Source organism: Miscanthus floridulus, chromosome 17 (assembly GCF_019320115.1).
Source record: "Miscanthus floridulus cultivar M001 chromosome 17, ASM1932011v1, whole genome shotgun sequence".
NCBI classification, from domain to species: Eukaryota; Viridiplantae; Streptophyta; class Magnoliopsida; order Poales; family Poaceae; genus Miscanthus; species Miscanthus floridulus.
This window is the reverse complement of record NC_089596.1, coordinates 23,801,708-23,828,541: the sequence shown is the minus strand read 5'-3', so window position 1 is coordinate 23,828,541 and position 26,834 is coordinate 23,801,708. Positions and strand designations below refer to the sequence as shown.

The 26,834-nt window shown below is 54.1% G+C and overlaps 3 protein-coding genes across 4 annotated transcripts; 2 read left to right on the top strand and 1 right to left on the bottom strand.

Moving 5' to 3' along the window:
* The first annotated feature begins 825 nt into the window (after positions 1-825).
* Positions 826-19,105, top strand: LOC136517666 (GDSL esterase/lipase At1g09390-like). The gene is made up of 6 exons (XM_066511299.1): positions 826-1,628; positions 4,169-4,354; positions 4,525-4,679; positions 4,827-5,097; positions 5,276-5,534; positions 18,721-19,105. Exons 1-5 carry the CDS (start codon positions 1,172-1,174, stop codon positions 5,521-5,523), a joined length of 1,317 nt encoding a protein of 438 aa, XP_066367396.1. The 5' UTR covers positions 826-1,171; the 3' UTR covers positions 5,524-5,534; positions 18,721-19,105.
* LOC136517664 (uncharacterized) lies at positions 5,526-17,109 on the top strand. The gene is made up of 3 exons (XM_066511298.1): positions 5,526-12,531; positions 12,620-13,028; positions 13,116-17,109. The coding sequence occupies exons 1-3, from the start codon at positions 10,186-10,188 to the stop codon at positions 13,538-13,540; spliced, it is 3,180 nt and encodes a 1,059-aa protein (XP_066367395.1). The 5' UTR covers positions 5,526-10,185; the 3' UTR covers positions 13,541-17,109.
* Positions 19,106-20,820: 1,715 nt separating the features above from the next.
* Positions 20,821-25,749, bottom strand: LOC136518142 (pentatricopeptide repeat-containing protein At5g16860-like). Of its 2 annotated transcripts, XR_010774431.1 has the most exons (3): positions 25,529-25,749; positions 21,473-25,024; positions 20,821-21,393 (listed from the first exon to the last, which is right to left on the bottom strand). XR_010774431.1 is itself a non-coding variant. In XM_066511810.1 (2 exons), exon 2 carries the CDS (start codon positions 24,964-24,966, stop codon positions 22,306-22,308), a length of 2,661 nt encoding a protein of 886 aa, XP_066367907.1. In that variant the 5' UTR covers positions 24,967-25,024; positions 25,529-25,749; the 3' UTR covers positions 20,821-22,305. The 2 variants fall into 2 exon arrangements, 1 of the variants encoding a protein (XP_066367907.1); XM_066511810.1 differs by having other exon boundaries at positions 20,821-25,024.
* Between the last annotated feature and the right edge of the window lie 1,085 nt (positions 25,750-26,834).

Below are 26,834 nucleotides of genomic sequence, written 5' to 3'. Positions count from 1 at the left end.
CCGCCACGGTAAATCGATTTACCGTGGCGGGCTTCTTAAGACGCCCGCCACGGTTAATAGGGTATTTTTCGTGGCGGGCATCTTAAGACGCCCGCCACGGTAAATTAATTTACTGTGACGGACAAAAGAGCCTGTCACGGTAAATAAAAAATGCCCGCCTCGGTAAATCGCGGGATTAACCGTGGCGGGCTAAAATGGACGCCCGCCTCGGAGGCCATCGGGGGGGTGTCGCGGTTAATCGTTTGTGTAGTAGTGATAGTTTTACAGTGTGTGTGTATATATATATATATAGGTGGAGTCAATTATCTGGTCTATGCATGGTAAAGGAAAGTAATCCTTTGGACATACTTTGTTGATGCCAGTGTAATCAACGCACATTCTCCATTTCTCGATCTTCTTTTTAGGCCTTGTTTAGTTGTAGGAATTTGGATTTTGGGACTACTGTAGCACGTTCGTTTTTATTTGGCAGATAGTGTTCAAACATGGACTAATTAGGCTCAAAACGTTCGTCTCGCAATTTCCCACCAAACTGTGTAATTAGTTTTTCTTTTCGTCTATATTTAATGCTCCATGCACGGGCTGCAAACATTCGATGTGACAGATACTGTAGCAACTTTTTGGAAGTTAGGGTGGAACTAAACAAGAGCTTAACAAAAATGGGATTGACAAGCCAGTCAGAGTGGAATAACTCTGTGATAAATCCGGCTGGTACTGAGACTTATTAGCACCTTGCACGCCCTACGCGGCCGACCATTCCCCTATATATTATACAACATCATAGCAGTATTTATTTGTACAATTTAGAAATGTTTTTTTTTCTGAAATGAATGACTGCCAGATTGCTTACCCACAAACGTGAGAGGCCCGCCTGCCTGATGTTTCTCGCGAGGAATCCATCGGAAATTTGGTCCAAATAAACAAGCAGAGCAGAAATCCATAGGAAGCCTCTTGTAGTGGCAGAAATCTAGTGTGCAGCCAGGCTGTATTCTTGTTCTATATATAAGCGGCGTTGGCCACGTTTTATAGTTGGCCGTCGGTCTCTGCTTTCAGAAAGTAAGGCACAGCACATCAGTTCACTTCATTTCATTTACTAGCAACAACCTGAGGAGTGGCTGGCGGTGGCGGGGGACTAGCGAGCGGCGCGGCACCACAGCACGCGGAGAAGAGAGCCATGGCGAGCGCGGGGAACGGCGCCGGCGGCGGAGGCGGAGGCGGGGCGCTGAAGCGGTCCATGGGCCCGCTACGTGTGCAGTACTACATCGTGATGGGCGCGGTGGCGGCGGCCGTGGTGCTGGCCACGCTGCGCTACATGCCGGGACCGGCCATCCCGGCGACCACCGCCGCCAGCGCTACCACCACCAGCAGCGGCGCTGTGGTGCGCTCGGCTCCAGCAGCCGCTGCCGCGGCCGTGGAGGAGGAGGGGGAGGAGCAGGCGCAGGAGGAGGGGAGGAAGAAGAAGAGGAGGAAGGGGGACGGGGTGGTGGTGTTCAACTTCGGCGACTCCAACAGCGACACGGGCGGCGTGGCGGCGGTGATGGGGATCCGCATCGCGCCGCCGGAAGGGAGGGCCTACTTCCACCACCCCACGGGACGGCTCTCCGACGGCCGCGTCATCCTCGACTTCATCTGTGAGTCCCTGCCTACTCCCTAGCTAGCTAGTTCAAATCACCTATCCCACGACTTGGGTTCGATTCCATTCCATTCCATCCTTGCTTGCGTCTCGAATTCACCCCGGCCGCTGTTCGGCCGGCTTCCTCCCCGGCGACGCGCGCAGGCGCAGAGCCGTCCGAGACATCCTTGTCGTTGCGATTAGCCAAGACATTAGCGCTCGTAATTAGGATTAGCAATGTCGGCTGTTTGTAGCGCGTGCCTAACCCACGTGTTTGGGACCAAATGGCCTGCCAAGTCCACCCACCCCATCCCATGCCTGTTCAAACAGTCACATTTTTTTAAGGACGAAAATTTGAGCACAATGAATGCTAGTGATTGAATGTTGGTGCCTGTAGTGTAGATAGATTTATCATGGAGAATGGCTCGGTTTCGGTGGAAAAACGCCCCGAGCCCAGCATTAGAGAAGGAACGATTGCGTTGGTTTGGCTGATAACCTGTGTATGTCTGAAAGTATTATTGTTGGATGATTTGTTGTGAGAGAAAGATAATATTTGTTGATTGAAAAAGTATTACTTATAAGTCAAACAAACAGGATGGCGTGCCTCCCTCTCGCCCTCCCTCCATTACTAACTATTTGATGTTTTTACTTTTCTAAATACATACTCTCTCTATACTTAAAAATGTGGTCGTTTTGGACAAGGCTTGGGTAAACATTGGGAATATAAATCATGAATAACTTTTAAATCGTTGAGTTTGGAAATATGAAAACCATATGTATAGATTTGTCTTGAAAAATACTTTCACAAAATTTACGTATATCATTTTTTTATAAATATTTTTATAAAAATAAGTAGTCAAAGTTACGCTACGCTTCAAAGACCTTGTCGCGGTTCAAAACGACTATATATTTTTTTAGTATGGAGGAAGTACATTGCTCGTGTATAGTCACTAAGTGCGGAGTAAAAGTCATGAATATAAAAAAAAACTAAAACGTCTTGCAATTTAAAATGGATCGAGCAGATAGAATATTTCATTCAATTCATTCACGGTGGTCTCATATCATAGTATGAGTCAGCGTCGCTCCCGGGACAAACACCACCACGGCAGCGGGCAGCGGCAAACGGATCAATCAGCAAGGGTCTGCTGCTTCGGCGCGAAGCGAAGGTCGAGGTGGTTAGCGCCTGGCCGGGGCTGGACGCCGACGGGATGGAACATGCTGGATTTGCATCGGCGGAGCGGAACGGAGCACACGACGCGGACAGCGCGCCCGCCAGGCTCAACCTCTGCCTCTGTCCGTGTGCTTGGCATGGTCTGGGCTGGCAGCATGGGTTGGCACGCGGCGCCATGGGAGTTGGCAGTGCCACGTTTTGGATTCTGCTTGTCACTTGCCACTTGACGGAGGGGGGGGGGGGGGGCCCGGCCCGTGGCGTTGCTTTGCTTGCCGTGTCACTTGACGGAGGCCCGGCGCAAGTTGCGCGACCCTGGCGTCGGCGTCCTTGCCCCAGCGCCTGCCTGGCTCCACGGGCGGTGGAGCCAGAAAACGTTGGGCACACGCACGCACACCCACCCGTCACGCCGGGTCCCTGCTCACCTGACCTGACCTGACCCGACCTTACCACACAGCCCTACGACCAAACGCTCAGGCGTAATAGGCCGGGACGCAGTCGGGTGCCCAGTCAACAGTGTTGGATTGGATGTTGGGCGAGGACCACGCCGGGGCGACCTCAGCGTTAGCTACCCCTTTCGTTTCCTTTGTGCACAAGTGCAATCATTTCTTGGCAGCTCCCATTCAATGCACGCAACCTGCCTGCGATCCTTCTCGCTTCCGAGCCTATAGTTCCTTACGTACTCCATTATTTAGCCCCAAAGGATCCTCCTGTCCAGTTGCAACCATTAGGGCTCCGTTCGCCATGGCTGATAAGCCATAGCGGAAAGTACTGTTGGTTGATTTGTTGTAAGAGAAAAATACGGTTTTGGTTGAAAAAACAAACTTAAAAATACAAATTATAAGACAAGCGAACATGCCCAGCTAACCAGTCAGTCAGTGCTACTCCATTAGTAGTAATCTGTACTACTACTACAGTGCACGTACTTGTAGTGTACTCTACACTACTCTTCAGTCACAAAGACTCAAACAGAAATGCTGGCATTAGGCAACAAGTGCGCCTGCACATGGCCACTTGGTCTTTTCTTTCTCTGCTGTGAGAAAGCAGCAGCTTCAATTCGCACGTAGTAGTAATTTAACCAAGCACCGCCACCTTTGGAATCTGATGATGCAGCTCGGTCGGGCACACATGAAATGCATGTTCAAGCGATATGTGGTTATTATTCCTTTATTATCTTGTATAAGCTAAAAAGAGGCCACCATGCGTGTGCTGTCTCCGACGCTCTTTCCAGCATTCCACGGAGAGCTTTCCTGCCTTTCCGAATGACTGAAAATAATCTCCTCAACATTCCTCTACATGCAATGAAATCTGGCAGTCTGCCAATTGGCTCGAATTCCTTTTTTGTTACCAAAAAAAAACTGACCGAAGCTTTTGCTGACACTCCGATTCAGGTGAGAGCCTGGGCATGCCGCACCTGAGCCCGTTCATGAAGCCGCTGGGCTCCAACTACTCCCACGGCGTTAACTTCGCCATCGCGGGCTCCACGGCCACGCCGGGGGCTACCACCTTCTCGCTGGACGTGCAGGTGGACCAGTTCGTCTTCTTCAAGGAGAGGTGCCTCGACCTCATCGAGAGAGGTTTGCTTTCTTCATCGCTTCTGTTTCTGTTTTTTTTTTTTAATCAAACAAGTGTCTCTTTTTTCTCTCTTCCCTGAACCATCCACCTTTTTACTCAAACTGACGAATGAATGAAGAACCTAATCTTGTCTGGTTTTCTTATCTGACGGGACTTGCCCATCTTCTCCCAGGTGAGGCTGCCCCAATTGACGAGAAGGCGTTCCCAGATGCTATATACACCATGGACATCGGGCACAACGATATAAATGGTGTTCTCCACCTGCCCTATCACACGATGCTCGAAAAGCTTCCCCCTGTAATTGCTGAAATCAAGAAAGCCATCGAGGTAACAATGTTACTCACAGATCCGACGCTTCTTCTACATCTGATGGTCTCTGAACTCCGACTTGTATTTCCTTTCGAGAATCTTCTTACACACTATTTATTCATTCCGTAATAACTAATCGTCGTATCCTTGCAAATAAAACTGCAGAGGTTGCACAAGAACGGGGCCAGGAAGTTCTGGATACATGGGACGGGAGCGTTGGGATGCATGCCTCAGAAGCTCTCTATGCCAAGGGATGACGACCGCAACCTCGATGAGCATGGGTGCATCGCGACCATCAACAATGTCTGCAAGAAGTTCAATTCTTTGCTGAGTGAAGCCCTGGACGAGCTACGTTTGACGCTGAAAAGTTCGACGATCATCTTCGTGGATATGTTTGCGATAAAGTATGATCTTGTTGCCAACCACACGAAATACGGTAAGTTCATCTGTTATAGTCTCCGTTCCTTTGCCAGTTCCTTTTTCATGATGAAAGCAAATAGTTTTGAAATCAGGAGTAATATATACTGCGATAACACAATTTTAGGTCTCAGATCAAACTTGTATACCGTTCTATTCCATGCGTTCTAACTTGGTTCTCCTCATTGTTTTTCCAGGGATTGAGAAGCCATTGATGACATGCTGCGGTCATGGAGGGCCCCCTTACAACTATGACCCCAAGGAGAGCTGCATGACTTCGGACAAATACCTCTGTAAGCTTGGCGAAAAGTTCATAAGCTGGGACGGGGTTCACTTCACCGATGCTGCAAACGGCATTGTGGCTTCCAAAGTACTCAGTGGCGAGTACAACATTCCTAGGGTCAAGCTGGCCAGCCTCATCCCTAAAGCAAAATCCGATGATTAATGGTGATGCAGTGTCGGTGTTTCGGAACCGGGGGTCCCTCAACCAACGAGTGAATTTGTGCTGCGTGCCCCTAATCCCGGATGGTGATGCAAAGAGACACAAGGTTTATACTGGTTCGGGCAATCGAGGCCCTACGTCTAGTCTGAGAGATCGATCTTGTATTTCTTACACCGGAGTGCTTGTAGTAGGGGGTTACAAGCTAGGTGAGAGAGGGGGATAGCCCCAGGTCTCGGCGAGGGTGGTGCGGGCTGCTTGAGACGTTGTTCCCAAGCAGCGTAGAGGTGTGTAGTTCTATCGGTGTGTTTGTCTTGCTGCCCGTCCCCCCAGAAATGGCCCTGACTACCTCCTTTTATAGTTACAAGGAGGAAGCGAGAGGTACATGAGAAGGCTACTATTTGCTGACGTATTCCGCTTCCTGGAGCAGTATGGCGTCGTGGGAGTTCCCGTCGATGTCTAGTCGGTATGGTCTTCAAGGCTGACGACATGCTGCGCTCTTGTACTTTTGTTGACTCGGTGAAGTGCCGAGGTCTGGTGGCTGCTGTAGTAGGCTGTGTCGAGACCTGCCGTGCTGAGGCCGAGACCTACTGTGCTGAGGCCTGCTGTGCCGAGGCCTTTAGCAGGTGGCAATGTGAGGCCTGGGCGGCCATCGTCGATAGTTGATTTAGGCGGAACAGTGCGGAACGTGCGTCTACAGGATACGGTACCATGCATTGTCAGTAAGGGATGGTAAAAAGGCGATTTGACCGTCGTCCTGTCGCTCCCGTCGCGGCGTACTGCCGATCGTGGCTTGCGTAGTGGGGGCAGCTGGGCGCATTAATTGGATGCGATAGCCTGCCAGAGTGACTTTTGAGACGGAGGCGACGAGGTTGCGGGACGAGCCCAGCCTCGGGCGAGGCGGATCATGGCCAGTTCGTCCGAGGCCCATCGGGGGTCTCGAGCGGGGCGGAGCGGTCGGTTCGCTGGTCCCGAGGTCACAGGAACCCGGTTCTGACTCCCCACGTCGTGTTCGTCCTCGGTGCAGGAGTTTAGGCAGCACAGTTGCCGGTAACCCCTGCACAGTCCCGTCGTGGATGGCAGGGTGCTGACGTGACGGACGTCTGGTCTGCCACTTCGCTGTACTGTGCCGTCGTGTGGTTTGTCGGAGTGGTTGAGCGCCCTGATGGGACGTGCGGAAGTGACACGCTGGTCATACTCGGTCTTGTGCGTCGTGGGGCTCCAGTACGGCTTGATGCAGGACATGGCGGGCGACGTGCTGGTTGTCGTGTAATGACGTCGTAGGGAGCAGCGGCTCTGCCGATGCCGAGGCCGAGCCATCGTGGGGGGCTCGGTGGTCATGGACCCTCAGGCTGCCGAGCCCGTGAAGCGAACTGTCGAAGCCTTGGGGGGAGTTATTGGCCCTGGGTACTGATTCTGAGGCCACAGTAGCCCAGATGTGGCTCCCCACGCTGCATTGTCCTCGGTGCAGGAGTTGGTAGCATAGTGAGGTATGGGCGTCACTGGTGGTTAGTACAGTGGGGGGTAACCCCTGCCCAGTCCTGCCTCCTGTCCCGTCGGCCATTCTGCTGTACTGTGCCGGGCGTGCGGCTGTTGTCAGGGACAGCAGCCGGCTGAGTTGATGTGACACGCCGTTTTGCCAGAGGGACGGGAGAAGGGAGAGGTAGCGGAGTGCTGCTGAGCCCGCCTTGCGCGAGACAGAGGGTCGGTGGCCCGGCCGAGGCCTTTGGCGGGGAATCGGCCGAGGCCCGTGGTGAGGGGCCTCGGGCGAGGCGGAGAATCGGCCGAGGCTCGCGGCGATGGGGCCTCGGGCGAGTCGGAGGATCGGCCGAGGCTCGCGGCGATGGGGCCTCGGGCGAGGCGGAGAATCGGCCGAGGCTCGCGGCGATGGGGCCTCGGGCGAGTCGGAGGATCGGCCGAGGCCAGCTGCGTTTAGCTGGTTTCGATCTTTACGAACTCTAAGCAGTCGTTTTTTGGGTCTTGCTTAGGGTACCCCTTCTCACGGTATCCGACAGTAGCCCCCGAGCCTTGGGGGGAGTGGAGGCACTCCCCCTGAGGTTCTGACGAGAATTGGCTCTTGATAGTTCCTGTCGGGAGGGTGTTTTGTTTTTGAGGTTTCGGTGGGTGCGCGCGAGCGCACCCGCCGGGTGTAGCCCCCGAGGCCCTGGAGGAGTGATTTCACTTCTTCAGGGGCTTTTTTCTCTTTCGAGTGAGGCGTTTTCATCGTGTTTGTCGGGCCCGTGGGCGCGAGTTCGGATCGCGGGGTCTCGACGATGTTGCGGAAAGAGCCCCTTAGCCTCCGCCTGGAGCGAGAGGGCCGTCAGGGGTCCTCCGACTTTTTTGTCCGTCTCCCGCACGTCCTTTTCGCTCGGACGGGGGGCTGTTTGCCGAGCCCACTCGCGTGCGAGCCTGAGCCGCTGGGTCTCGGCAAAGTTGCAGGAGGAGCCCCCGAGTCTCTTGCATGGGGCGAGAGAGCGGTCAGAGGTCCCCTGGCTTTTGGTTCGCCCCTCGCGCATGAGGGTCTGACTGCCGAGCCCCCTTCGGGTGCGAGCCTAGGTCGCGGGGTCTCGGCGTCTTTTGCAGAAGGAGCTCCCTAGCCTCTGCACGGAGCAAGAGGGCCGTCAGGAGTTCTTCTGGCTTTTTGAACGACCCTCGCGCTTTCTTTCCGTTCGGAAGGAGGGTTTGTTTTGCCGAGACCCCTCGTGTGCGAGCTCAAGTCGCTGGGCCTTGGCAACGTCTTGCAGGAAGAGTCCCTTAGCCTCTGCACGGAGCAAGAGGGCCGTCAGGGATTCTCCTGACTTTTTATTCGACCCTCGTGCTTCCTTTTCGCTCGGAAGGAGGGGTGGAAGATGCCACGCTACCCTCGGTGGGCGCGAGCGACGGCATTTCCGGTGAGCTGTTATCGGGTAAGTCCGAGTGGAGGCCCGTACCCCGTTCGCTGGGGGTCGGCTAGCGGTCCGGAGACGCGCTCCAAGAGTACCGGAGGGTTTCTCTAGTGGGTGCCGAGGCCGTTCGCTGGGCCTCGGTGGCTCGGTGCCTCCCTACGGTGGGATCCCATTCAGAGACCTCCCTGCCGGTCTCGGACACGACACAGGGCGTCCCAAGCGTCTCGCTTGCTTGGGCCTCGGCCTCGTATAGGCTCGCCCGTAGTCGTCCCTGACTCTTTTGCCCTGGGGCGGCTGTCGAAACCCCTGGGGGCCCAGCCTTCGAACCCCTGGACCGTAACGGGCTTGGTTCGCTTGTCTTTATCTCGGGTGCAGGAAGAGCCCCCGAGCCTCCGCACGGAGCGAGAGGGCGGTCAGGGGTCTTCCCGGCTTTTTTGTCCGTCTCCCGCACGTCCTTTTCGCTCGGACGGGGGGGCTGTTTGCCGAGCCCACTCGCGTGCGAGCCTGAGCCGCTGGGTCTCGGCAAAGTTGCAGGAGGAGCCCCCGAGTCTCTCGCACGGAGCGAGAGAGCGGTCAGAGGTCCCCCTGGCTTTTGGTTCGCCCCTCGCGCGTGAGGGTCTGTCGGCCGAGGCCCCCTCGGGTGCGATCCTAGGTCGCGGGGTCTCGGCGTCCTTTGCGGAAGGAACTCCCTATCCTCTGCACGGAGCGAGAGGACCGTCAGGAGTTCTTCCGGCTTGTTGAACGACCCTCGCGCTTCCTTTTCGCTCGGAAGGAGGGTTTGTATTGCCGAGCCCCCTCGTGTGCGAGCCCAAGTCGCTGGGCCTCGGCAAAGTTTTTGCAGGAAGAGTCCCTTAGCCTATGCGCGGAGCAAGAGGGCCGTCAGGGATTCTCCTGACTTTTCGTTCGACCCTCGCGCTTCCTTTTCGCTCGGAAGGAGGGGTGGAATGTGCCACGCTACCCTCGGTGGGCGCGAGCGATGGCATTTCCGGTGAGCTGTTATCGGGTGAGTCCGAGTGGAGGCCCGTACCCCGTTCGCTGGGGGTCGGCTAGCGGTCCGGAGACGCGCTCCAAGAGTACCGGAGGGTTTCTCTAGTGGGTGCCGAGGCCGTTCGCTGGGCCTCGGTGGCTCGGTGCCTCCCTACGGTGGGATCCCATTCAGAGACCTCCCTGCCGGTCTCGGACACGACACAGGGCGTCCCAAGCGTTTCGCTTGCTTGGGCCTCGGCCTCGTATAGGCTCGCCCGTAGTCGTCCCTGACTCTTTTGCCCTGGGGCGGCTGTCGAAACCCCTGGGGGCCCAGCCTTCGAACCCCTGGACCGTAACGGGCTTGGTGCCCAGTTCCTTTGCCTGAAAGGAATCGGGTGGAGGTTACCTCTCTCCCCGCGGTTAGCAACGGCAGGCGCGCCTTTTGAGGCAGCTTTTTCGGGGAGGTGAAACGGCGCCTGCTGCTGCTGCGGTCGGGCGCGACGTGGCGTCAGTCGACGGGACGTAACTGCACGCGCAATTAATGAGGAGGGAGTGGGCGGTAAGACCGGATCTGGATAACCGCGCCGGATTTTCTGGGGGAAACTTCCCCGTTTTCGTCGCCCGGCGGTTTCGACTCGTCCCTGCATAAATACGCAAACAGCCTCGCCCTCTCCCTCCTTACCTTTTCCGCGTTTGCTTTTGCTGCCTCCGTGCCGTTGCTGAGAGCACAGAGCGCCGGGGAAGAGAAGGGCGAGGGCGAGAGATCGAAAGAGAGAGGGAAAGAGATTACCGCCGTAGCAGCGTCCTCCGCCGCGCAATGGCCGGTGGTCCCGTCATCCTCCCGGCGGATCCCTGGGAGCGGTCCGACGTCACCGAGGAGAAGCTGCAGTCGCTCGTGGAGGCCGGTCTTCTTCGCCCGATCACCGACCCCGACGAGCCGGAGTGGATTGCTCCGGGGGACGAGTCGGAGCCGAGGCCACGCGACGGTTACGTGGTGAGCTTCGTCGTCTTCCATGAGCGAGGCTTCGGGTCGCCGGCGGATAGCTTCATGCGGGCACTCCCGCACTACTATGGCGTGGAGCTGCACAATTTCAGCCCCAACTCCATCGCGCAGGCGGCCATCTTCGTCGCCGTCTGTGAGGGGTACCTGGGGATCGCTCCCCACTGGGAGTTGTGGCTCCATTTGTTCCGAGCGACGTTCACCTCCAAGCCGGGGGGGACGAGGGGGGCTCGGAAGGCGCAGAGGGCCGGCGGTTGCACCCTTCACGTGCGCCAAGACCGGCAGTCCCTCTACATCCCGGCCCAGCTGTCAACGTCCAACCGTCGTTGGTATGACGGCTGGTTCTATCTCCGCAACGACGGCGGAGGACTTCCCCCTTATACCGGGCGGGTCGTAGAGAGTCAACCGGAAAAATGGGGATACGGCGTCGTCAAGGCCGATCAGCCTAGGCTGGAGCCCCTCTTGAGGGCCTTGGGGAAGCTGCGTGACCACGGCCTTTCGGCGGCCGTGGTTGTGGCGGCTTTTCACCGCCGGAGGGTGTTGCCGCTGATGGCCCGGCGGCGGCGGCTATTCGAGATGACCCCGGGCGATTCGATCGTCGGTGTCAAGATGTCCGCCTTCGCCCTTACCGACGACGAGACCCTGCGTCGGGTGAGAGAAGCGGTGGACGGGAAGCCGAGGCTTGGTGACTTGACGCCGTTCCCGATGCGCCCGTCGCGGGGGTACATTTCACTGGTAAGTCGGATGTTGCCGAGGCTTCCGCGGCCTTCTTGTCCGTTGTCTTACTTTGTCGTTCCCGCAGGGGATAAGAGACGTGCGAGGCTCCCCGCCGCCCGTTCCCGAGGACGCCCGGCGGCGATCTGTGAACAGGGCGCGTGCCGAGGAGGAGAAGAAGAAAAAAGATGCCAAGGAGGCGAAGCGCACGAAGAAGCTCCTTGCGCGCGAAAAGCTGGACGCCCGTCGCCGGCGTCAGAGTCTCGATGGTCTCCCGTTGGAGCCGTCTCCCTCGTCGTCGGTGTCGGATTCTTCGAGCGACGGCGGCGGGCGCGAGGTGGGGTCGGCCTGCCTGGAACACCTCCCCGACATCAGGGAGATGGTTCCCGGGGCGCCGGCAAGGAGCCTGACGCCCCTAGGAGGAGGAGGAGGCGTCCCGGGGCCAGTGGCGGCCCGTCCCGGGGCCGAGGCCGACACACCCGTGGTGCGGGTGTTGGAGGAGCGTGCCGTCAGCCCGGTGGGTTCGACGATGGAGGTGGAGCGGGTGACCGTGGGGGCGACCCCATCATCTCCGCAAAGGGTCGAGGAGGTGCCGGGGTCCGACGGAGGCCAGCTGGCGCTGGTGGATACCGAGGCTGCGCTGCTGCCACCACCGCCGCTGTTGCAGAGGAGGCAGGCGGTGTCGAAGCGGTTGCATCCCCGTTCGCGGTAAGCGTCTTCCCTGGTGGAGTCCGCTTCTTGTTTGCCCCTTGGTTGCATGCTGACCTTGGGAGTGTCTTTTCTTCCAGCCAGACGCTTCTGGTGGGAGACCCTCCCTTGGCGCCCCGTAAGGCGCTCAAGGTGAACGTTAGCTCCTCCGCCCATCAGGCAGCGGAGGCGCAGGCTGGCGTGCGACGCGGCGCGGCGTCGGGCGAGGCCGTTTCGGGGGAGGCGGCTGCCCAGGAGAAGGAGGCTGAGGCGTCTGCTATTGCCGAGGCCATTGAGGGCGAGGCCGGAGCCCCCGAGGCCTCCAACGTCAGGGCGGTGGATGCCGGGGCCATCGAGGTAGAGATGGCGGAGGCCAGAGCCCCCGAGTCCGTCGAGGCCGAGGTGATGGAGACGGAGCAAGTTTTGGCGCCGCCCCTGGTTCAGACAATCTCGTCTGATGATTCCTCCCGAGGGAAGGAGGCGGCGGACGTCGAGGCGGTCAGTACCGCGGAGCAACCAGTCCCAGATCCCGCCGAGGGGAGTTCGGCTCTTGTCCGGCTACGGCCCGAGCCTCGCGGGTGGAACTTCCCGCGTGTTTTCTGGCGGAACCGGGCTGACCCCGAGGGGGAGCCCGTGTTCGCCCTTGAAGATACCACAGAGGGGGGGCATTGGGGTACCCTCGAGCAGTACCGCCAACTGGCAGTGCGATCGCTGCAGACAGCGATGACTATTATCGGTCAGGACTTGCCCGGTGTCACGCGGGTAAGTACTTTCCCCTCTCGTGCCGCGTTGTTTTTTCTCCGAGCCCCCACGCAGTGTTTGACGTGTGTTTTTTGTTTTGCCTCCTTAGGAGCTCGAGGCCCGATCCCTTGGGAAGTCGGTGTTCCTGCGAAATGAGAGGGATATCTGGGACCAGCTCCGGCGCCAAAAGGGCCTGCTTGCCGATGCCCAGGGGCTATTGTCGGCACGGAGTGCGGAAGTGGAGGACCTCCGCCTTCGTTGTGCTGATATTCAGGCGGAGTTGGCCACGGCTAAGGAGCAGTCCGCCCCTCTGGTGGCCAAGATCAAGGAACTGGAGGAGGAGCGAGACTCCTTCAGGCTTCGGGCCCAAGAGGCGACGGCCTCTGCTAAGGAAACAGCCGGGCAGCTGGGTGCGGAGCAGAGCGAGCATCAGGCGACGAAAGTCGCCTTGGCAGAGGCTACCCAGGCGGCCGAGGCCTCTCGGGTCGAGGCCTCAGCCTGGAAGAGCAAGGCCGAGGGTAAGTTCCGCTGAACCATGTTCCTCGCTCTGTTTGCTCTTCTTGTCCTGGTTCGCGCTTGACTCCTGTCCCCTTGTTGCGACGTAGGTCTGGAGAAAGAAGCCTCCCAGGCGGCTGAGGCCTCCGTCGCGGCGCAAGCAGCGCTGGATGTCGAGGTCCGGGAGCACGAGGCGCTGCGCAGCGCTGTCCGGTCCGCCTGCGAGGCTCTGGACGCCGAGGAGGTCCAATCAGCTAGCTCCCTTGGGAGCCGCCTGATCGCGTTGAGCGGCCACGTCCGCGAGAGACTCCGAGGGGCGTTGCACACGGGTGTCAAGCGTGCCCTGGCCGTCATCTCCTCGCACTACGCCATCAACCTCGAGGCTGTCAGCGACGGCTATGTGTTGCCAGAAGATGACGAGGAGGCTGATGCAGAGGTCGTGAGGCTGTTGGAGGCGGCCGAGGCGCCTGGCACTGCGTTGGCCAAGCTATTTGAAGAAGAGGTGGTCCCTCCCGCGCCAGCCGCCGATCCTTGAGCTTTGACCTGGGCCAAAAAGGGGCCATGTAACCGGATTGGGTTAGTTGCCGAATCGTGACGTTTTTGTGGCCGTCGAGGCCCTTAAAATATTTGCGTATGTGTGTTTCTTAACCGTTTTCCATTCTATTTCTAAGTCCGTGCCCTCTGTCTCGATCGCGAAGAAATCCCTCGGAACCTAAGCCGTCCTTCGGCGAAGGGTGGTGAGGGAGCTGCCGTAGCCCAGAGGCGTAGGCCGTTCTCACGACTCTGCCGGCCCTTTGGCCTCCAGACAAGCTTTTGGTTTCTGGGTTTCTTGCGAAGATCCCGTCGGAGTGCGAGAGAGTTTGGCGTGGAAATTTTCGGAAAACGGTTAAGAAAGGGTGTCCGGGACTTAGGGGGGTTCCCCCTTTTTAGCCCCCGAGGGAGGCTCGACTTTGCAGAGGCAGAGCCGAGTCTCCCTTATTGCGTTATAGTGACGTCGAGCCCCTATCGATAGACAACCTCTCTGCAAAGAACTTCCTCGGAGCCTAAGCTGTCCTTTGGGCGAAACGGTGGTGAGGGAGCTGCCGTAGCCCAGAGGCATAGGCCGTTCTCTCGGCTCGGCCGGCCTTTTCGCCTTTGAGACGATCTTTCGGTCCTTAGGTTCTATACAATCGATTTGTCTATAAGGGGGTTCCTCGAAAGATTATAACAACTAAAGAACGCTTCTTTATTGTATTTCGAGGAACAATGTAAACAACGTTTGGAAATTTAAGGGTAGAAACGACGTAGCTGTTCTATGTTCCAAGCGTTGGTGAAGATTTCGCCCTTCTCGTTGGCTAACTTGTAGGTCCCGGGCTTCAGCACTTGAGCGACGATATACGGCCCTTCCCAGGGTGGGGTCAGCTTGTGGCGGCCCTTGTTGCTCTGCCTCAGTCTCAGCACCAGGTCGCCCACCTTCAGGTCCCGGCTTTGGACGCGCCGGGCTTGGTAGCGACGTGATTCCTGCGATCTGTTGTGGCGACGTGAACGGCCTCGAGGACCTCCTGCTTCCCCGGGCGACCCTTCTTCTTTCTCTTAGGGACGCGGGAGGGCGAGGCCTCGGGGGCCTCGTCCTTCTGCTTCCCCTTGGCGTCGTTGTTGGGGAAGATGGCCCCCACCGCCTCTTCGCCCGAGGCGAAGTTGGTGGCGATGTCGAGGAGCGCGGCCGCAGAGCGCGGGATGTTGCGTCCTAGCTCTCAGACCAAGTCCCGACAAGTGGTGCCGGAGAGGAAAGCCTGAACGATCTCCGAGTCACCGACGCTGGGTAGCTCGGTGCACTGTTTGGAGAAGCGCCGGATGAAGTCTCGGAGAGACTCGTCCGGCTTCTGGCGGCAGCTCTTAAGATCCCAGGAATTCCCAGGGCGCACGTAAGTGCCCTGGAAGTTCCCGACGAAGATCCTAACCAAGTCGCGCCAGTCGTGGATTTGCGAGGGGGGGAGATGCTCAAGCCAGGCTCGCGCCGAGTCCGTCAAGAGCAAAGGGAGATTGCGGATGATGAGCAGATCATCGTCCGCGCCACCCAGTTGGCAGGCCAGGCGATAATCGGCGAGCTAAAGTTCCGGGTTGGTCTCGCCACTGTACTTCGCGAGGTTGGCCGGCTGTCTGAACCGGGCAGGGAAAGGAGCAACGCGGATGGCCCTGCTGAAGACCCGAGGTCCTGGCGGCTCAGGGGAAGGACTGCGGTCCTCTCCACTGTCGTAGCGGCCGCCTCGGTGTGGGTGGTAGCCTCTGGCGGCTCCGTCGTCGTGGCGCCGTCGCCTGCCAACTACTTCGTGGTTGCCCTGTGCCTCGCGTTGGTCCCTAAGTCGGTCGCGCACCGAGGGGGCCCTGTCGACCGTTGGTGCGCGAGCGGCCTCGGGACGGACCGAGGCATCCTGACCCCCTCGAGGTTGCGCTGTGTGTTGCTCCGAAGTGCCTCCGCGCCGGCGGGAGGCGGAACTCTCGGCCTGCTGCACTGCTGCGGTCTCGAGGAGGTCGCGGAGCTCTCCGCGGACCCGTCGCCCTTCGGTGGTGGAGGGCTCGGGCATCGCTCGGACCAGCATCGCAGCAGCTGCGACATTCTGGCTAGCGCGGTTAAAGATTGGGGGTGGCTCTCCCCCCTCGTTGTCGTTGATGCGGTTATGGACGTCGCGGGCCCTCCCTCGGGCTCCTCCGCCCTCACCGCGCCCTTGCTGCTCCTGCTCGAGGGTGTCCCGGAGCTGTTGCAGAAGGAGTTGGTCCTGTTCGACCTTGGCCTGAAGCTCGCGGAGCTGCTCCAGGTCTGGGTGACGATGCCCCCCGCGAACGGGATTCTCGTTCCGTGCTGCCGGGGCTACGAGACGCGGAGGTGTGGCATCACGCGCCCCTGCCCGGGGCGGTGAATGGTTGCCTGTCCTCTCTTCCTCTTCGCCCGCCGTTGGCATCCCGAGCCCGACGTGGAAGCACTCACGGGACGGATCGTAAGTCCCTTCGTCGTCGGAGTCGGAATAGCTGAGGCAGTAGTCGCTTGTGGCCAAGAATTGGCGCAAAGCCCCAGGGTTGTGGAGTTCGGAGAAATCCACCCCGGGCCATGCCTCGTCCTCGTCCGAGGGGTCGGAGTGGGTGCTCAGGTCGAGAGCGAAGCGCTGGCGGCGTTCCGAGGGGTGCTCGTGAGCGGCAGCGTAAGCGTAAGCGTAAGAGGTGGCGGCATTTCTCAACCCAAAGGGGTATGGGAACGGGGCCGTTTCCAGATTCTGCCCCGCCGGGGTCGGCTCTTCAGGGAGTGGCGGAGCGGGGTTAGATGACTGGGCATCGCCGTAAGCCCCCGGCGATTTTCCTTTGTCCAGGCTCAGGTCAGACGGGTCCCCAGCCAGGGACCCCGTACCAACAGCTGGTCGTAGGATATCGGCGGGGAGTGGCGTGCCGCCCCGGGCTCGCGTAGCGTCGGGGTGGCCTTGCTCGCGCCGTGCCTGGCGAGCGTGGCGAGAGCGGCCGCCCGGGCGCCGCCTGCGCCTGGGCTGCCGGGGCGCGTCTTCGTCGTCGGACGGTGGGGTTCGAGGAGTGAGGAGCACCATGTCGTACTCATGCCCTAGAGACATGAACTCTAGGCTGCCGAACCAAACTATGGTGCCGAGACGCAATGGTCGAATGTGGTCTGCCATCCGGAACTTGCTAGGATGACGAAGCTGACACGCAGATCCCCTACCTGGCGCGCCAACTGTTGGTGTTTCGGAACCGGGGGTCCCTCAACCAACGAGTGAATTTGTGCTGCGTGCCCCTAATCCCGGATGGTGATGCAAAGAGACACAAGGTTTATACTGGTTCGGGCAATCGAGGCCCTACGTCCAGTCTGAGAGATCGATCTTGTATTCCTTGCACCGGAGTGCTTGTAGTAGGGGGTTACAAGCTAGGTGAGAGAGGGGGATAGCCCCAGGTCTCGGCGAGGGTGGTGCGGGCTGCTTGAGACGTTGTTCCCAAGCAGCGTAGAGGTGTGTAGTTCTATCGGTGTGTTTGTCTTGCTGCCCGTCCCCCCAGAAATGGCCCTGACTACCTCCTTTTATAGTTACAAGGAGGAAGCGAGAGGTACATGAGAAGGCTACTATTTGCTGACGTATTCCGCTTCCTGGAGCAGTATGGCGTCGTGGGAGTTCCCGTCGATGTCTAGTCGGTATGGTCTTCAAGGCTGACGACATGCTGCGCTCTTGTACTTTTGTTGACTCGGTGAAGTGCCGAGGTCTGGTGGCTGCTGTAGTAGGCTGTGTCGAGACCTGCCGTGCTGAGGCCGAGACCTACTGTGCTGAGGCCTGCTATGCCGAGGCCTTTAGCAGGTGGCAATGTGAGGCCTGGGCGGCCATCGTCGATAGTTGATTTAGGCGGAACAGTGCGGAACGTGCGTCTACAGGATACGGTACCATGCATTGTCAGTAAGGGATGGTAAAAAGGCGATTTGACCGTCGTCCTGTCGCTCCCGTCGCGGCGTACTGCCGATCGTGGCTTGCGTAGTGGGGGCAGCTGGGCGCATTAATTGGATGCGATAGCCTGCCAGAGTGACTTTTGAGACGGAGGCGACGAGGTTGCGGGACGAGCCCAGCCTCGGGCGAGGCGGATCATGGCCAGTTCGTCCGAGGCCCATCGGGGGTCTCGAGCGGGGCGGAGCGGTCGGTTCGCTGGTCCCGAGGTCACAGGAACCCGGTTCTGACTCCCCACGTCGTGTTCGTCCTCGGTGCAGGAGTTTAGGCAGCACAGTTGCCGGTAACCCCTGCACAGTCCCGTCGTGGATGGCAGGGTGCTGACGTGACAGACGTCTGGTCTGCCACTTCGCTGTACTGTGCCGTCGTGTGGTTTGTCGGAGTGGTTGAGCGCCCTGATGGGACGTGCGGAAGTGACACGCTGGTCATACTCGGTCTTGTGCGTCGTGGGGCTCCAGTACGGCTTGATGCAGGACATGGCGGGCGACGTGCTGGTTGTCGTGTAATGACGTCGTAGGGAGCAGCGGCTCTGCCGATGCCGAGGCCGAGCCATCGTGGGGGGCTCGGTGGTCATGGACCCTCAGGCTGCCGAGCCCGTGAAGCGAACTGTCGAAGCCTTGGGGGGAGTTATTGGCCCTGGGTACTGATTCTGAGGCCACAGTAGCCCAGATGTGGCTCCCCACGCTGCATTGTCCTCGGTGCAGGAGTTGGTAGCATAGTGAGGTATGGGCGTCACTGGTGGTTAGTACAGTGGGGGGTAACCCCTGCCCAGTCCTGCCTCCTGTCCCGTCGGCCATTCTGCTGTACTGTGCCGGGCGTGCGGCTGTTGTCAGGGACAGCAGCCGGCTGAGTTGATGTGACACGCCGTTTTGCCAGAGGGACGGGAGAAGGGAGAGGTAGCGGAGTGCTGCTGAGCCCGCCTTGCGCGAGACAGAGGGTCGGTGGCCCGGCCGAGGCCTTTGGCGGGGAATCGGCCGAGGCCCGTGGTGAGGGGCCTCGGGCGAGGCGGAGAATCGGCCGAGGCTCGCGGCGATGGGGCCTCGGGCGAGTCGGAGGATCGGCCGAGGCTCGCGGCGATGGGGCCTCGGGCGAGGCGGAGAATCGGCCGAGGCTCGCGGCGATGGGGCCTCGGGCGAGTCGGAGGATCGGCCGAGGCCAGCTGCGTTTAGCTGGTTTCGATCTTTACGAACTCTAAGCAGTCGTTTTTTGGGTCTTGCTTAGGGTACCCCTTCTCACGGTATCCGACATGCAGCATCTTAATTGGTCTTTAGTTTGGCCTATAAAGCAAACTACTAACAAAGCTGACCCGACCAAAGTTTAATTATTGAGTTTCATACATTACAGCCATTGGCCCTGATCGCTTGTCTTATAATCCGTACTTTTCGGCTTGTCTTTTCAGTCGGAACAGTATTTTTCTCTCACAACAAATCAGCCGGAACAGTGTTTCAGCTTGTTTTTTTCAGCGAAGCGAACGAGACCAATGTAGAAGAAGACTTTCCTTTTGTTTTCTTCTCTTTTTGTACAATCGAGGCATATGTATATCCTAGGGGTTAATACATGGCGATGCAGGTGTCTGTACCATGTATAATTATTTTCTTCTGGATTTTGGGTCAATAAATAGAGATGAGTATCTGACATGTCTTTATCGATTTGTGGGACAAACAGAGATGGATATCTAACATATTGATACATGCTTTTATCAATGTTCCACACTAACATAATGTCTAACATGTTTGAACATCTAATGATCTAAATATAGATATTTTCATGTTTTTTCCTTGGAATTCTCATCACTTCATCCAAATGGTGAAAAAAAAAACAGAAACAAAGTGTACTGGAATCGTCCAACCAAAGCACAGAAAAGTTTAAGGGGGTTAGGTTAGTGAACAATGATGGAGACGACCAATTATTAGCTGTGATGCATCATGTTTGTACTTGTGAGTCTGGACCAGGTTTGGGCATATGTGCGGATGTGCCCACGTTTCAGTAAAGAGAACTCTCTGGACCCTGCTCCACATGCTCCCTTTGATACGCAAGGTACCAAACAAATTGCAACCTTTCCAGGGTACAAACAAATACTTCCTCCAATCAGAAATATAAGTGCATCTAGGGTTGTTCTTCGCCAAACACTTTCAGAGAAGTGAAATCAGTAATATAATGTTACTATGAGGCATAGAATTGTGTTCTGCCTGGGCTGCGTGGATGTGGAAGGCGAGGCTAGGCCACACAGGTGTGGAGATCGAGGGTGGGGCGTTGCGGTCTGGCGCTGTGGCCGACAGCGAGGCCCTACAGGCCATGTGGGAAGGCGGCGGTTTTTGTTCAGAATAGGGGAGGAAGAAGGCTAAGAGCATGACATGTGGGACCTGCTAACAGATGTGGCTGATGGTGTTAAAATGGAGCTATTCCTATTCCTTTCCATCCCTCCGACCAAACAAAAAATTAGGATAGACCTGGCCCTTCAACCAAACACGGAGGTGCGACGATCCCAATCCAGAAAATAGGGATGGATCCACCCCGTCGCTAATATCCCAAAACCAAACACACCGTTAGTGACTATTGTGAGGCACGTGGTGTCACATTTGAAGAATTTTGGCTGGATTCAGCATTCTGTGAAGAATCCTCTGCGCTTTTGAAGGCTATTGTGATCTGTAACATCACTGTGTCAGGTTTTAGTTTGTGAGCTGCAACTTCAGATGCATCTGAGTTGCGAACGAGCCTGTGTGCTCAGATGCATATGATGGATGGACAGTGCTAGCTGAAACATGCTGGACTGCTGTTTTACTGTTGATCAGGCGATGGCTCACTTACTGTTCTGCAGACTCATGTGTCTTGTTGGTTCTGAGCTGATTTTACTGAGGAAACTTCAAGGCTGAACTATATGCGACCTGAGCCATCTAACTGTGAGTCCGGTGACATGGTTTCTTGGCAGACAAGTGACTTTGCTGACATGCAGAACTGATCAACAGGGAATTTTAGTTTATCATTTAGTTTGCCTTTTGGATGGCGTGCAGTCATGGATCATATCAGAAGTTAGTAGCTGTGCAGTTGTGTGTTCACTAAATTGAGCGAGCAGCTTCTGCTGGTTGCTCGGCAACTCAAATCCAGACGAATTCAAATATATGTATAAACAGTAATTAATACTTCAAAGTGACAAGTGAGATAAAATTATTGGGTTCCTATGTAAATTAATGCTGAGACACCAATTGGAGCACACACATTTCATTGGAGTTACACCATGTCTTCTCATATCAATTTTAAAGCCATTGGTAAGCTTATATTGTTGGGAAAATCTAAAAATGATTTACTAGTTCCCTTTTTGTCCCGGGCTAAGATTTACTAGTTCCTTACAACAACATAGCCTTTCATTCCCAAGCAAGTTGGGGTAGGCTTAATAGTTCCTTAAACATACAAATTTCAAACAAAGAACAAGCTAACCCACAGCAATCTGGTGCTGTTTTGGCAGGGCAGGCGGGGAGAGCTTGATGAGAAAACAAATCGAGGGAAACAACAGGCAGCCAATAGAAGCGGAGTTCTCTTATCACTCACCGGTGATTTGCATGGAAACGGTGCAGTCACTGGAGAGATGCTCGCCCAATGGTGCACTAGTAGCTGCACTACCTGTCTCAGTTTTCACATCCCACCCTTACTCTCTCTGAGTCCCTATCCTCTGTTTCTGTGGAATAACAAAAGAAAAGGTATGAGAGATGAGAGAAATCTCAAGCCTAAATAAAATGGGTTCACAAAATAACAAGCCTGATAGCATACACAAAACACCTGATACAAAAGATAAACCCAGTAGACGGGCCCAAAGATGTTACAAGACACAAGGGTGGCCCATCATTCCAAGCTTTTGATTATAAATTGAATGGTTAAGAAATTTGACTGTCAGTTCAACAAATCCTCAATCAGCTGATGTCAAGCAAATCTGAAAAAAAAACACACCTTTAGACATACTAGTACACAACAAATTAACGCAGAGAAGAATAAGGAACAAAAGGCATCACCTTAGGAAGGCCAGCTGCTTCAACCCTTGCAGAGAAGTTTAGCAATTATACAAATTGCTGCTTTAGTAAAAATTATCAACTTTCACAGCTTCGACTGATAGAAGCAAACCTTAATTAAATTGCATTTCAGGATTTGAGTGAACCTACCAATGGACTAAATCAACTCCAAGTCTCACACAGGACAATAGTGAGGTGATTACATTGAACCGCTAAAAATACCCTTTTCTTTGAGAAGGAATAGTCGAAACAAACAATTTTGATGAAATAAAAATACAAATTTCCACCATGCCCATCGATCAAAGGTCTGTTCTGGTGTTAGCTATATTAAATGTAGAAAGAGAACATTGCATTCAAAAAAAATGTAGAAAGAGAACAAAGATGATACAGTCTTCAAATTTCCAAAGGGAAAATCAGCTCAATTTTTGTAGAAACGTAAGCCATTAGAAAATCATAACACAGGCACTGCGAATATCTGATACAAGGTTATTAAGTATCACTACTTAATCAGAGAAGAATCAACCCCTAATGGCAACTCAAACAGCAGGGCTTATTCAGGAGAACAAACAGCAGCGTACTGTGTAGGTGCAAACAACATAAGACATAAGACATGAATAAAGAGAGGCAAACAACATAAACACCAGTGCAGGTGCATGTGACAGAAGAACTAAAACCAAAGTGAGAAAAATAATGGTAACCAGAATTCTGTGTGAATCATTGTAATAAAGTCATGAACATATTAGTCCTACTGAGAAAAATAATGATCACATTAGTATTCTTTCTCTCGGAAAACATTAGTATTTCTTCTGCACCTGCTGCTTTCACAGGACAAGATATCACCAATAGCCACCGCAGGAACAAGAGCCATTCTTGAAATGATGGAAGCGACTGGAATCTCGTACAATGATCTCATGGTCGACAATCTTGGAGATGTAGGTGAATGCACTGTGACAATCACCGCAAACACGAAGGTTCTTTGTGATCCGTATGGGGCAACCAGGGGAAGTTGTGAGGAGCCCATATGCGAGAGCAAGCTTCTCACTGTGTTCAGTGAGAAGATTATTTTTCTCCTCGTCATCAACATCGTGCAGTGCAAAGTTTGTCTCGGGGACATAACCCATAACCTTGATGCGACCAATTAGTCTCTCTAAAAGAGAATATATCTCTGGAGAGAGAGGGTGTGATCGATCTCCAACAAAGAAAGATGCAGTGCCCTTCTTACCTTGGACCCAGCTGCATCCTGGCCTCTTCTTAATCCCTGATTTCTTCATCAGTTGTCTGATTCTTGCTACATCTTTCCACCGCCTTGCAGTAGCATATATGTTGGAGATAAGCGTGTAGGATCCATCATTCTCTGCTTTCATACGGACCAGTTTGTTCAGAGCATATTCAGCAAGTTCCACATTCGAATGAACTCTGCAGGCACTAAGTAATGCAACCCAGATAACTGCACTAGGCTCCATTGGCATTTCCTGAATCGTTTTCCATGCCTTATCTAATCGCCCAGAGCGAGCCAGCAAGTCAATAACACAAGCATAATGCTCTGCACTGGCAACTACACCATAATCACTACGCATGATATCAAAGTAATCCAGACCTTGATCCACCATGCCAGAATGGCTACAAGCGTAAAGAAGAACCAGGAAGGAAATATCATCAGGAACAAAGCCTGCCTTTTGCATCTTGTCAAATATGTCCAAAGCCTCCTTACCACGACCATGCATTCCATACCCTGACATCATTGAAGTCCAAGATACTTCATTCCTTTTAGGCATGCTATCAAATACATTTCTAGCAGTATCGACATCACCACACTTTGAGTACATATCGATAAGGCAGTTTGCCACAAAGTACACAGATGCTTCATACTCATGGTGGCGGGTGACATAAGCATGAATCTGCTTACCAGGACGAAGAACTGACAAATGTGCACAGGCCATCAAAATGCAGGAAATTGTATAAGCATTTGGGGCAACTGCATATGGTTTTGAAATCATCTCTGAGAATAGCTTGAGGGCATCATTCGAGTCTCCATATTGCGCATACCCACCAATCATGACGGTCCAAGTCACCACATTACGTTCCCTTCGAGGTATGGAATCAAATATGGAGCGTGCAGCTTTGAAGCTTCTGCACTTTGAGTACATATCTATTAATGCATTGTGCACCATTAGATCCTCACCATCACCGTCACCACCAAAATCATTATCCAAGGATAGAAGGCACTTCTTCAGAGAGTATGCATGAGTTTCCATACCCTGAGACAATGCTCCCAAGGAAGCGCAAGCAGACAATAGAGAGATGATAGTGACAGAATTTGGCTCTGAGCCATAAAGAATCATTTGCTGGAATGCATCAAGGGCCTCTTGGCCACATCCCCTCTGAGCATACCCTGCAATTACAGCACTCCATGTTATGACGTCTAGCGGGATATTTTCCTTGCGCATATTCTTGAAAAGCTCGAAGGCTGCCCCAAAGTTCCCACTTTGGGTGTATCCAGTAACCATTGCATTCCAAGAAACGACATCCTTGAATTCCATTGCATTGAAAACCTTTAGTGCATCCTTCATTGACCCACACTTGGCATAGGTATCAATCAGGGCATTGCACACAAAAGCATCTGGAAATGTGCCATTCCGAATGGCATAGCCGTGGATTTCTTTAGTTTGAGGCAATGCCTTTAGAGAAGCACATGAGGGAAGAATGTTGACGATGCTAATGATATCTGACCTTTCATTTGTAGCTTTTCCGTGAACAATCGTTGTCATCTCTGAAAACAGGTCTAATGCAGTCCGCGGATTACTACCCTTAACATGGGCAGCAACAATTGAGTTCCATGAGATAACATCATCAATTCCCTTCCGCGTTATCTCATCAAACACCAGACTGGCATCCTCCAAAGAACCACAGCGGGAATACATCGCCACCAATGCATTGCATACGAAGACATTTGACTCAAACCCATTGCAACATATGAGTCCATGGAATGCGCTACCACAACGGTATGAAGGTAGCTCCCCGCATGCTTTCAGCGCATATGGCAGAGTAAAATGGTCTAGCTTAGTTCCAGCACGCAGCATGCGGCAAGATACACCAATTGCTCTGTCAAGGCGGCCTTCCTTGATGTGTTCTCTTACGAGTAGATTCCACCACACGGCTGGTGATGGCGTGACGCGCTCCAACACCGAGAGAGCATCGCTCGTAGCACCACAAGCAAGATAGGAGGCTACAACACCGGTACCCAAAGATTTTTGCGATACATACGAATGCGATGGAAGTGGTGGGAGTGACACTGACAGCAACGATGCTGGATAAGAAACAAGGCCATAAGCAATTATCTTCTGGTGAATTTGACGGACTGTATTCACAGACATGCATTCCTTTAACAGGGATGCAAAGTGCGTCGGAGAGACATCTCGACCAAAGCATTCTGCACTTGCAACTGACAGGAACTGAACTCCAATTCGCTTTGCTGCTTTTGGCGAGTTGAAGAGCATAACACTAGCGGAATATCATTGTGCACTCTAAATCCTCGAAAGAGAAGTCAGGGCATCACTGTTTCATCAAACGAAAAGAAATCGCTTAGAAAAAGAAGTGCCATAGACATTGCCCCAACTAGAGCAGCTGGGTTAAAATGAAAGTACCAATAAATATGAATGCATAAGAACACCGTCAAGGCTGCAGAATTGTGATAAGATTGTCTTATGCTACTACAATCATTTTGAAAGAAAGTATGCTACTACAATCATGTGCTATATTTTCCATCTGTGTCACTAATCCATTGTTGTAACGATCATGGAAGGAAGATACATTAGTGCCCAATCAAGACAAGGCACTGGCTGGGCATTTCATCGAAGGCGTCAGGCGATGGAACCTAGCTAGCTTAGCTTAGACCGACAAAGCACGCGCTGAAGTTCGTAGAATAAGGACTTTTCTGAGTTCTGACACTACGGCAGTTGTAACTTGTGCTAGAGCCCGCAGAGATCGTACTTCATCAATTAAGAAAATAAAAAGGACTGAAAATATCCAGCAAAACAAGAAGGTAGGCTTCCTCGTTACCGGATGGATGCTGTGCACTGGCACTGCGCGTCAATCCAATACAGTACTATCAGAGAGGAGAAGAGGCGGGAGGTAAAGACACGGACGACGAAGTGCGTCGCGCGGCTGGCGTGCTTGGAGTGGGTGCGGCGGCGCGGGAGGAGGCGCTGAAGAAAGGATGGAGGAGGAGAGAGACGGCGGTCGGCGCCTCGGCGGACCGACAGCCCAGCCACACAAGTGCACAGTGCCTCCTCTGGTCGCTTCGGGCCCAAGTGTGAAGATCTTGCCCATTAAGGAAAAAACGAGCGGCCCAGTGATGCCCATGACGGTTGGTTGCCTGAGGTGTGTTCGTGGTAAGCTGGAACAGTATTTTTCTCACGTCAAATCAATCAACAGCGATCGTTTACGACGAAACGAACATACTGATTCTTTATGAAACTGGGGCCAGGCCTGGACATGTCTGGCCACGTTTCCATGATCAGAATTAAAGCCAAGTGGGCTCTAGGTCCTGAACAAACAAACTGCAACCTTGCCAAAGTCCAAAACACAGAAAAACATCAATCTTTTTTTTTCTGCTAAAAAAAATCAATCTTTTTTTTCTCATGGCTGACGGTGTCAAAACATTGCGGTACTCCTGCGTGAAGGGTAAATTGGACTTGTTACTACTTGGCTGGAAAGTATAGAACAATATGATATTCACAGATCAAGAGGGCATGGTCAGTCAGATAAGATGGCATGAAGATTGTAATAAACCTCAACCTGTTTAGCCTTAACAGCTGGTCTCACAAAAACCTGAAAACCATAATACACAAGTCGCTGTCATGCGTGTGCCTATCACAGACGATGATGTGATGCAGTAGGCTTCTGCAATTTGGTTGGTATACTGCAACTTCACACAATAGACCCACGACAGTGGAAACTTGTCGTCTCTCTCATTTCAAACTTCTGCATTTATTAAAAATATATTTCTGCATTTTCTGTTCCAGATGGGAAGGGGACAATCACGCTCTACCTGGAAACAACAAACAAATGGCCCAAAAAAATATCACTAGAGATTTGGACCATAGAGAAAACTAGAATGCAAATCTTATATATATTCCAGTACATTGATTAAATAAGCCCATATATGAATTAATTAAGAAAACTGATAGCGGATGACATGGCCACCCTGTCACACTTCCTTGAACAAGTCTACATCCAATCCCATGCCGCCGTCACTCCGGCTTGGTCAACACCATCCCCCTTCGGCCTCGTCCAATAATTTTGTTTACAGCTCACACAAGATCTCTACCACAATTATCTTATTTCCACAGTATACAATAAATTA